The sequence below is a fragment of the Phyllobates terribilis genome, unplaced genomic scaffold (genome assembly GCF_046119375.1).
Source record: "Phyllobates terribilis strain yellow unplaced genomic scaffold, ASM4611937v1 Scaffold_12__6_contigs__length_324123572, whole genome shotgun sequence".
Classification (NCBI taxonomy): Eukaryota; Metazoa; Chordata; class Amphibia; order Anura; family Dendrobatidae; genus Phyllobates; species Phyllobates terribilis.
The window spans coordinates 16,928,764-16,941,357 of record NW_027362772.1 but is presented as its reverse complement, the minus strand read 5'-3'; the positions used below and the strand labels follow the sequence as shown (position 1 = coordinate 16,941,357).

Here is a 12,594-nt window from a genome sequence, read left to right as displayed (position 1 = left end):
TTACTGCCACATAGAGACTCACTTCATACGTGGCTTCATTGGCTGTAGAATTGTTCTTCAACCTTTTCAGTTTCTCTAATAAAAAAAGTAGAAGAAATAATCCAAACATTATTAAAAAAATATTTATTACCTGTCATAAACAAAAAAGGAAATATTATAGTAGTTATATTCTTGTACATAGGGGGCAGTATTATAGTAGTTATATTCTTGTACATAGGGGCAGTATTATTGTAGTTATATTCTTGTACATAGGAGCAGTATTATAGTAGTTATATTCTTGTACATATGGGGCAGTATTATAGTAGTTATATTCTTGTACATAGGGGCAGTATTATAGTAGCTATATTCTTGTACATAGGGGCAGTATTATAGTAGCTATATTCTTGTACATAGGGGCAGTATTATAGTAGTTATATTCTTGTACATAGGAGCAGTATTATAGTAGTTATATTCTTGTACATAGGAGCAGTATTATAGTAGTGATATTCTTGTACATAGGAGCTGTATTATAGTAGTTATATTCTTGTACATAGGGGCAGTATTATAGTAGTAATATTCTTGTACATAGGAGCAGTATTATAGTAGTTATATTCTTGTACATAGGGGCAGTATTATAGTAGTAATATTCTTGTACATAGGGGGCAGTATTATAGTAGTTATATTCTTGTACATAGGGGGCAGTATTATAGTAGTTATATTCTTGTACATAGGGGGCAGTATTATAGTAGTTATATTCTTGTACATAGGGGGCAGTATTATAGTAGTTATATTCTTGTACATAGGGGCGGTATTATAGTAGTAATATTCTTGTACATAGGGGGCAGTATTATAGTAGTTATATTCTTGTACATAGGAGCAGTATTATAGTAGTTATATTCTTGTACATAGGGGGCAGTATTATAGCAGTTATATTGTTGTACATAGGAGCAGTATAAGGCTATGTGCCCACGATGCAGAAATGCTCAGGATTTTTTCCTGAGCGTTTCTGCATCTCCCTGGCAGAAAAAAACGCATGCGGATTGTACATGCGGATTGTACAAGCGGATTGTACATGCGGATTGTACATGCGTTTTTCCTGCCAGAGACATGCGGATGTGATTCGTTCTTCACTTGCATTTCCGCATGCGGGTGTCAAGCGCTTTCCAAGCGATTTTAACATCACTTGGAAAGTGCTTTACAACTTGGTCACACTATATAAACCCATGCAAACAGCAAACAGCATGGATTTATAAACTGTGATCGAGAGAATGTCAAAAAATAAAAAAATAAATATATACTTACCCTCCGATGGCCCGCGTTGTATGGCTTCGCTCGGTCCCGGCAGCCAGCAGCGGTAGACTGAAGGACATGCCGACGACAGCGTCGCGTGACCCGTCACATGACTCTGACGTCAGCGCAGGTCCTTCATTCCATCGCGAAGTGCAGGGAAGCAAGGAGGAGTGCAGCGCGGGCCGCCAGAAGGTAAGTATACATTTATTTTTTATTTTATTCTTTTTTTACAACTTTTTTAATGGTTCCTGGGTGTGGATGAGACTCTCCTCTCCTCTACACGCGGGTACGCACATTAGAATGCGCCAATTATTCAACTACAGGTGCAGTCTTGCGGAATTGGCGCGTTCTAATGCAAGTCAATGGCGGCGAAAACGCAGCAGTTCCGCAAAATAATTGGTAGTGCTGCGTTTTTATCCACAATGATAATCCGCAGCGGAAATTTCCGCAGCATGTGCACAGCACAAGCGGATTATCATTGAGGGACATGGCGGACCTTCTACCATGCGTTTTTTAATCGTTTCTGCAGCGTTTTTGCCGCTGTGGAAACGCTTAAAAAAAGCATCGTGGGCACACAGCCTTACAGTAGTTATATTCTTGTACATAGGGGGCAGTATTATAGTAGTTATATTCTTCTACATAGGAGCAGTATTATAGTAGTTATATTCTTGTACATAGGAGCAGTATTATAGTAGTTATATTCTTGTACATAGGGGGCAGTATTATAGTAGTTATATTCTTGTACATAGGAGCAGTATTATAGTAGTTATATTCTTGTACATAGGAGCAGTATTATAGTAGTTATATTCTTGTACATAGGAGCAGTATTATAGTATTTATATTCTTGTACATAGGGGCCAGTATTATAGTAGATATATTCTTGTAAATAGGAGCAGTATTATAGTAGTTATATTCTTGTACATAGGAGCAGTATTATAGTAGTTATATTCTTGTACATAGGAGCAGTATTATAGTAGTTATATTCTTGTACATAGGGGGCAGCATTATAGTAGTTATATTCTTGTAAATAGGAGCAGTATTATAGTAGTTATATTCTTGTACGAAGAGGGCAGTATTATAGTGGTTATATTCTTGTACATAGAGGGCAGTATTGTAGTAGTTATATTCTTGTACATAGGGGCAGTATTATAGTAGTTATATTCTTGTACATAGGGGCCAGTATTATAGTAGTTATATTCTTGTAAATAGGAGCAGTATTATAGTAGTTATATTCTTGTACGAAGAGGGCAGTATTATAGTGGTTATATTCTTGTACATAGAGGGCAGTATTGTAGTAGTTATATTCTTGTACATAGCGGCAGTATTATAGTAGTTATATTCTTGTACATAGGAGCAGTATTATAGTAGTTATATTCTAGTACATAGGGGCAGTATTATAGTAGTTATATTCATGTACATGGGGCAGTATTATAGTAGTTATATTCTTGTACATAGGAGCAGTATTATAGTAGGTATATTCTTGTACATACGGGGCAGTATCATAGTAGTTATATTCTTGTACATAGGAGAAGTATTATAGTAGTTATATGCTTGTACATAGGAGCAGTATTATAGTAGCTATATTCTTGAACATAGGGGCAGTATTACAGTAGTTATATTCTTGTACATAGGAGCAGTATTATAGTAGTTATATTCTTGTACATAGGAGCAGTATTATAGTAGTTATATTCTTGTACATAGGAGTAGTATTATAGTAGTTATATTCTTGTACATAAGGAGCAGTATTATAGTAGTTATATTCTTGTACATAGGGGGCAGTATTACAGTAGTTATATTCTTGTACATAGGAGCAGTATTATAGTAGGTATATTCTAGTACATACGGGGCAGTATTATAGTAGTTATATTCTTGAACATAGGGGCAGTATTATAGTAGTTATATTCTTGTACATAGAGGTAGTATTATAGTAGTTATATTCTTGTACATAGGGGCAGTATTATAGCAGTTATATTCTTGTAAATAGGGGCAGTATTATAGTAGTTATATTCTTGTACATAGAAGCAGTATTATAGTAGTTATATTCTTGTGCATAGGGGGCAGTATTATAGTAGTTATATTCTTGTACATAGGAGCAGTATTATAGTAGTTATATTCTTGTACGTAGGAGCAGTATTATAGTAGTTATATTCTTCTCCATAGGGGGCAGTATTATAGTAGATATATTCTTGTACATAGAGGCACTATTATAGTAATTATATTCTTGTACATAGGGGGCAGTATTATAGTAGTTATATTCTTGTATATAGGAGCAGTATTATAGTAATTATATTCTTGTAAATAGGGACAGTATTATAGTAGTTATATTCTTGTACATAGGAGCAGTATTATAGTAGTTACATTATTGTACATAGGAGCAGTATTATAGTAGTTATATTCTTGTACATAGGAGCAGTATTATAGTAGTTATATTCTTGTACATAGGGGCCAGTATTATAGTAGTTATGTTCTTGTACATAGGGGCAGTATTATAGTAGTTATATTCTTGTACATAGGAGCAGTATTATAGTAGTTATATTCTTGTACATAGGAGCAGTATTATAGTAGTTATATTCATGTACATAGGGGCAGTATTATAGTAGTTATATTCATGTACATAGGGGACAGTATTATAGCAGTTATATTCTTGTACATAGGAGCAGTATTATAGTAGTTATATTCTTGTACATAGGGGGCAGTATTATAGTAGTTATATTCTTGTACATAGGGGGCAGTATTATAGTAGTTATATTCTTGTACATAGGGGGCAGTATTATAGTAGTTATATTCTTGTACATAGGGGGCAGTATTATAGTAGTTATATTCTTGTACATAGGGGCGGTATTATAGTAGTAATATTCTTGTACATAGGGGGCAGTATTATAGTAGTTATATTCTTGTACATAGGAGCAGTATTATAGTAGTTATATTCTTGTACATAGGGGGCAGTATTATAGCAGTTATATTGTTGTACATAGGAGCAGTATAAGGCTATGTGCCCACGATGCAGAAATGCTCAGGATTTTTTCCTGAGCGTTTCTGCATCTCCCTGGCAGAAAAAAACGCATGCGGATTGTACATGCGGATTGTACAAGCGGATTGTACATGCGGATTGTACATGCGTTTTTCCTGCCAGGGACATGCGGATGTGATTCGTTCTTCACTTGCATTTCCGCATGCGGGTGTCAAGCGCTTTCCAAGCGATTTTAACATCACTTGGAAAGTGCTTGACAACTTGGTCACACTATATAAACCCATGCAAACAGCAAACAGCATGGATTTATAAACTGTGATCGAGAGAATGTCAAAAAATAAAAAAATAAATATATACTTACCCTCCGATGGCCCGCGTTGTATGGCTTCGCTCGGTCCCGGCAGCCAGCAGCGGTAGACTGAAGGACATGCCGACGACAGCGTCGCGTGACCCGTCACATGACTCTGACGTCAGCGCAGGTCCTTCATTCCATCGCGAAGTGCAGGGAAGCAAGGAGGAGTGCAGCGCGGGCCGCCAGAAGGTAAGTATACATTTATTTTTTATTTTATTCTTTTTTTACAACTTTTTTAATGGTTCCTGGGTGTGGATGAGACTCTCCTCTCCTCTACACGCGGGTACGCACATTAGAATGCGCCAATTATTCAACTACAGGTGCAGTCTTGCGGAATTGGCGCGTTCTAATGCAAGTCAATGGCGGCGAAAACGCAGCAGTTCCGCAAAATAATTGGTAGTGCTGCGTTTTTATCCACAATGATAATCCGCAGCGGAAATTTCCGCAGCATGTGCACAGCACAAGCGGATTATCATTGAGGGACATGGCGGACCTTCTACCATGCGTTTTTTAATCGTTTCTGCAGCGTTTTTGCCGCTGTGGAAACGCTTAAAAAAAAGCATCGTGGGCACACAGCCTTACAGTAGTTATATTCTTGTACATAGGGGGCAGTATTATAGTAGTTATATTCTTGTACATAGGAGCAGTATTATAGTAGTTATATTCTTGTACATAGGAGCAGTATTATAGTAGTTATATTCTTGTACATAGGGGGCAGTATTATAGTAGTTATATTCTTGTACATAGGAGCAGTATTATAGTAGTTATATTCTTGTACATAGGAGCAGTATTATAGTAGTTATATTCTTGTACATAGGAGCAGTATTATAGTATTTATATTCTTGTACATAGGGGCCAGTATTATAGTAGATATATTCTTGTAAATAGGAGCAGTATTATAGCAGTTATATTCTTGTACATAGGAGCAGTATTATAGTAGTTATATTCTTGTACATAGGAGCAGTATTATAGTAGTTATATTCTTGTACATAGGGGGCAGCATTATAGTAGTTATATTCTTGTAAATAGGAGCAGTATTATAGTAGTTATATTCTTGTACGAAGAGGGCAGTATTATAGTGGTTATATTCTTGTACATAGAGGGCAGTATTGTAGTAGTTATATTCTTGTACATAGGGGCAGTATTATAGTAGTTATATTCTTGTACATAGGGGCCAGTATTATAGTAGTTATATTCTTGTAAATAGGAGCAGTATTATAGTAGTTATATTCTTGTACGAAGAGGGCAGTATTATAGTGGTTATATTCTTGTACATAGAGGGCAGTATTGTAGTAGTTATATTCTTGTACATAGCGGCAGTATTATAGTAGTTATATTCTTGTACATAGGAGCAGTATTATAGTAGTTATATTCTAGTACATAGGGGCAGTATTATAGTAGTTATATTCATGTACATGGGGCAGTATTATAGTAGTTATATTCTTGTACATAGGAGCAGTATTATAGTAGGTATATTCTTGTACATACGGGGCAGTATCATAGTAGTTATATTCTTGTACATAGGAGAAGTATTATAGTAGTTATATGCTTGTACATAGGAGCAGTATTATAGTAGCTATATTCTTGAACATAGGGGCAGTATTACAGTAGTTATATTCTTGTACATAGGAGCAGTATTATAGTAGTTATATTCTTGTACATAGGAGCAGTATTATAGTAGTTATATTCTTGTACATAGGAGTAGTATTATAGTAGTTATATTCTTGTACATAAGGAGCAGTATTATAGTAGTTATATTCTTGTACATAGGGGGCAGTATTACAGTAGTTATATTCTTGTACATAGGAGCAGTATTATAGTAGGTATATTCTAGTACATACGGGGCAGTATTATAGTAGTTATATTCTTGAACATAGGGGCAGTATTATAGTAGTTATATTCTTGTACATAGGGGTAGTATTATAGTAGTTATATTCTTGTACATAGGGGCAGTATTATAGCAGTTATATTCTTGTAAATAGGGGCAGTATTATAGTAGTTATATTCTTGTACATAGAAGCAGTATTATAGTAGTTATATTCTTGTGCATAGGGGGCAGTATTATAGTAGTTATATTCTTGTACATAGGAGCAGTATTATAGTAGTTATATTCTTGTACGTAGGAGCAGTATTATAGTAGTTATATTCTTCTCCATAGGGGGCAGTATTATAGTAGATATATTCTTGTACATAGAGGCACTATTATAGTAATTATATTCTTGTACATAGGGGGCAGTATTATAGTAGTTATATTCTTGTATATAGGAGCAGTATTATAGTAATTATATTCTTGTAAATAGGGACAGTATTATAGTAGTTATATTCTTGTACATAGGAGCAGTATTATAGTAGTTACATTATTGTACATAGGAGCAGTATTATAGTAGTTATATTCTTGTACATAGGAGCAGTATTATAGTAGTTATATTCTTGTACATAGGGGGCAGTATTATAGTAGTTATGTTCTTGTACATAGGGGCAGTATTATAGTAGTTATATTCTTGTACATAGGAGCAGTATTATAGTAGTTATATTCTTGTACATAGGAGCAGTATTATACTAGTTATATTCTTGTACACAGGGGGCAGTATTATAGTAGTTATATTCTTATACATAGGGAGCAGTATTACAGTAGTTATATTCTTGTACATAGGGGGCAGTATTATAGTAGTTATATTCTTGTACATAGGTAGCAGTATTATAGTAGTTATATTCTTGTGCATAGGAGCAGTATTATAGTAGTTATATTCCTGTACATAGAGGCAGTATTATAGTAGATGTATTCTTGTACATAGGGGCAGTATTATAGTAGTTATATTCTTGTACATAGGGAGCAGTATTATTGTAGTTATATTTTTGTACATAGGAGCAGTATTATAGTAGTTATATTCTTGTACATAGGGGGCAGTATTATAGTAGTTATATTCTTGTACATAGGGGGCAGTATTATAGTAGTTATATTCTTGTACATAGGAGCAGTATTATAGTAGTTATATTCTTATACATAGGGAGCAGTATTACAGTAGTTATATTCTTGTAAATAGGGACAGTATTATAGTAGTTATATTCTTGTACTAGGGGGCAGTATTATAGTAGTTATATTCTTGTAAATAGGGGCAGTATTATAGTAGTTATATTCTTGTACATAGGGGGCAGTATTATAGTAGTTATATTCTTGTACATAGGGGCGGTATTATAGTAGTAATATTCTTGTACATAGGGGGCAGTATTATAGTAGTTATAATCTTGTACATAGGGGGCAGTATTATAGTAGATATATTCTTGTACATAGGGGGCAGTATTATAGTAGTTATATTCTTGTACATAGGGGGCAGTATTATAGTAGTTATATTCTTGTACATAGGGGCGGTATTATAGTAGTAATATTCTTGTACATAGGGGGCAGTATTACAGCAGTTATATTCTTGTACATAGGAGCAGTATTATAGTAGTTATATTCTTGTACATAGGGGGCAGTATTATAGTAGTTATATTGTTGTACATAGGAGCAGTATAAGGCTATGTGCCCACGATGCAGAAATGCTCAGGATTTTTTCCTGAGCGTTTCTGCATCTCCCTGGCAGAAAAAAACGCATGCGGATTGTACATGCGGATTGTACATGCGGATTGTACATGTGGATTGTACATGCGTTTTCCTGCCAGGGACATGAGGATGTGATGCATTCTTCACATGAATTTCCGCATGCGGGTTGACAAGCGATTTTATCATCACTTGGAAAGTGCTTGACAACTTGGTCACACTATATAAACCCATGCAAACAGCAAACAGCATGGATTTATAAACTGTGATCGAGAGAATGTCAAAAAATAAAAAAATAAATATATACTTACCCTCCGATGGCCCGCGTTGTATGGCTTCGCTCGGTCCCGGCAGCCAGCAGCGGTAGACTGAAGGACATGCCGACGACAGCGTCGCGTGACCCGTCACATGACTCTGACGTCAGCGCAGGTCCTTCATTCCATCGTGAAGTGCCGGGAAGCAAGGAGGAGTGCAGCGCGGGCCGCCAGAAGGTAAGCATACATTTATTTTTTATTTTATTCTTTTTTTACAACTTTTTTAATGGTTCCTGGGTGTGGATGAGACTCTCCTCTCCTCTACACGCGGGTACGCACATTAGAATGCGCCAATTATTCAACTACAGGTGCATTCTTGCGGAATTGGCGCGTTCTAATGCAAGTCAATGGCGGCGAAAACGCAGCAGTTCCGCAAAATAATTGGTAGTGCTGCGTTTTTATCCACAATGATAATCCGCAGCGGAAATTTCCACAGCATGTGCACAGCACGTGCGGATTATCACTGGGGGACATGGCGGACCTTCTACCATGCGTTTTTTAATCGTTTCAGCAGCGTTTTTGCCGCTGCGGAAACGCTTAAAAAAAAGCATCGTGGGCACACAGCCTTACAGTAGTTATATTCTTGTACATAGGAGCAGTATTATAGTATTTATATTCTTGTACATAGGGGGCAGTATTATAGTAGTTATATTCTTGTACATAGGAGCAGTATTATAGTAGTTATATTCTTATACATAGGGGGCAGTATTATAGTAGTTATATTCTTGTACATAGGAGCAGTATTATAGTAGTTATATTCTTGTACATAGGAGCAGTATTATAGTATTTATATTCTTGTACATAGGGGCCAGTATTATAGTAGATATATTCTTGAACATAGGAGGCAGTATTATAGTAGTTATATTCTTGTAAATAGGAGCAGTATTATAGTAGTTATATTCTTGTACATAGGGGCAGTATTATAGTAGTTATATTCTTGTACATAGGAGCAGTATTATAGTAGTTATATTCTTGTATATAGGGGGCAGTATTATAGTAGTTATATTCTTGTACATAGGGGCAGTATTATAGTAGTTATATTCTTGTACATAGGAGCAGTATTATAGTAGTTATATTCTTGTACATAGGGGCAGTATTATAGTAGTTATATTCTTGTACATAGGGGCAGTATTATAGTAGTTATATTCTTGTACATAGGGGCAGTATTATAGTAGTTATATTCTTGTACATAGGGGGCAGTATTATAGTAGTTATATTCTTGTACATAGGGGCAGTATTATAGTAGTTATATTCTTGTACATAGGGGGCAGTATTATAGTAGTTATATTCTTGTACATAGGGGGCAGTATTATGGTAGTTATATTCTTCTACATAGGAGCAGTATTATAGTAGTTATATTCTTGTACATAGGGGTCAGTATTATAGTAGTTATATTCTTGTACATAGGGGCAGTATTATAGTAGTTATATTCTTGTACATAGGGGCAGTATTATAGTAGTTATATTCTTGTACATAGGAGCAGTATTATAGTAGTTATATTCTTGAAAATAGCAATATTATAGTAGTTATATTCTTGTACGAAGAGGGCAGTATTATAGTGGTTATATTCTTGTACATAGAGGGCAGTATTATAGCGGTTATATTCTTGTACATAGAGGGCAGTATTATAGTAGTTATATTCTTGTTCATAGGAGCAGTATTATAGTAGTTATATTCTAGAACATAGGGGCAGTATTATAGTAGTTATATTCATGTACATGGGGGCAGTATTATAGTAGTTATATTCTTGTACATAGGAGCAGTATTATAGTAGGTATATTCTTGTACATACGGGGCAGTATTATAGTAGTTATATTCTTGTACATAGGAGAAGTATTATAGTAGTTATATGCTTGTACATAGGAGCAGTATTATAGTAGCTATATTCTTGTACATAGGGGCAGTATTATAGTAGTTATATTCTTGTACATAGGAGCAGTATTATAGTAGTTATATTCTTGTACATTGGAGCAGTATTATAGTAGTTATATTCTTGTACATAGGAGAAGTATTATAGTAGTTATATTCTTGTACATAAGGAGCAGTATTATAGTAGTTATATTCTTGTACATAGGGGGCAGTATTATAGTAGTTATATTCTTGTACATAGGAGCAGTATTATAGTAGTTATATTCTTGAACATAGGGGCAGTATTATAGTAGTTATATTCTTGTACATAGGGGTAGTATTATAGTAGTTATATTCTTGTACATAGGGGCAGTATTATAGCAGTTATATTCTTGTAAATAGGGGCAGTATTATAGTAGTTATATTCTTGTACATAGGAGCAGTATTATAGTAACTATATTCTTGTGCATAGGGGGCAGTATTATAGTAGTTATATTCTTGTACATAGGAGCAGTATTATAGTAGTTATATTCTTGTACGTAGGAGCAGTATTATAGTAGTTATATTCTTCTCCATAGGGGGCAGTATTATAGTAGATATATTCTTGTACATAGAGGCACTATTATAGTTATTATATTCTTGTACATAGGGGGCAGTATTATAGTAGTTATATTCTTGTATATAGGAGCAGTATTATAGTAGTTATATTCTTGTACATAGGTGCAGTATTATAGTAGTTGTACTCTTGTACATAGGAGCAGTATTATAGTAGTTAAATTCTTGTACTTAGGGGCAGTATTATAGTAGTTATATTCATGTACATGGGGGCAGTATTATAGTAGTTATATTCTTGTACATAGGAGCAATATTATAGTAGGTATATTCTTGTACATACGGGGCAGTATTATAGTAGTTATATTCTTGTACATAGGAGCAGTATTATAGTAGTTATATTCTTGTACATAGGAGAAGTATTATAGTAGTTATATTCTTGTACATAAGGAGCAGTATTATAGTAGTTATATTCTTGTACATAGGGGGCAGTATTATAGTAGTTATATTCTTGTACATAGGTGCAGTATTATAGTAGGTATATTCTAGTACATACGGGGCAGTATTATAGTAGTTATATTCTTGTACATAGGGGCAGTATTATAGTAGTTATATTCTTGAACATAGGGGCAGTATTATAGTAGTTATATTCTTGTACATAGGGGTAGTATTATAGTAGTTATATTCTTGTACATAGGGGCAGTATTATAGCAGTTATATTCTTGAAAATAGGGGCAGTATTATAGTAGTTATATTCTTGTACATAGGAGCAGTATTATAGTAGTTATATTCTTGTGCATAGGGGCAGTATTATAGTAGTTATATTCTTGTACATAGGAGCAGTATTATAGTAGTTATATTCTTGTACGTAGGAGCAGTATTATAGTAGTTATATTCTTCTCCATAGGGGGCAGTATTATAGTAGATATATTCTTGTACATAGAGGCACTATTATAGTAATTATATTCTTGTACATAGGGGCAGTATTATAGTAGTTGTATTCTTGTACATAGGAGCAGTATTATAGTAGTTAAATTCTTGTACTTAGGGGCAGTATTATAGTAGTTGTATTCTTGTACATAGGAGCAGTGTTACAGTAGTTATATTCTTGTACATAGGAGCAGTATTATAGCAGTTACAGCCTTGTACATAGGGGCAGTATTATAGTAGCTGTATTCTTGTACATAGGAGCAGTATTATAGTAGTTATATTCTTGTACATAGGGGCAGCACTATAGTAGTTATATTCTTGTACATAGGGGGCAGTATTGTAGTTATATTCCAGTACATAGGAGCAGTATTATAGTAGTTATATTCTTGTACATAGGAGCAGTATAATAGTAGTTATATTCTTGTCCATAGGGGCAGTATTATAGTAGTTATATCCTTGTACATAGAGGCAGTATTATAATAGTTATATTCCTGTACATAGGAGCAGTATTATAGTAGTTATATTCTTGTACATAGGAGCAGTATTATAGTAGTTATATTCTTGTACATAGGGACCAGCATTATAGTAGTTATATTCTTGTACATAGAGGGCAGTATTATAGTAGTTATGTTCTTGTACATAGGAGCAGTATTATAGTGGTTATATTCTTGTACATAGGAGGCAGTATTATAGTAATTATATTCTTGTACATAGGAGCAGTATTATGGTAGTTATATTCTTGTACATAGGGAGTAGTATTATAGTAGTTGTATTCTTGTACATAGGAGCAGTATTATAGTAGTTATATTCTTGTACA

The 12,594-nt window shown here is 34.5% G+C and overlaps 1 protein-coding gene across 1 annotated transcript in view; it reads right to left on the bottom strand.

The window, feature by feature from the left end:
• Nucleotides 1–12,594, bottom strand: part of TYROBP (transmembrane immune signaling adaptor TYROBP) — a 35,140-nt gene that overhangs the window by 1,967 nt on the left and 20,579 nt on the right. Inside the window, exon 4 of the mRNA XM_073655594.1 lies at nt 23–75. Within this exon, the coding sequence (XP_073511695.1) occupies nt 23–75 (53 nt within the window). The remainder of the gene's footprint in view (nt 1–22; nt 76–12,594) is intronic.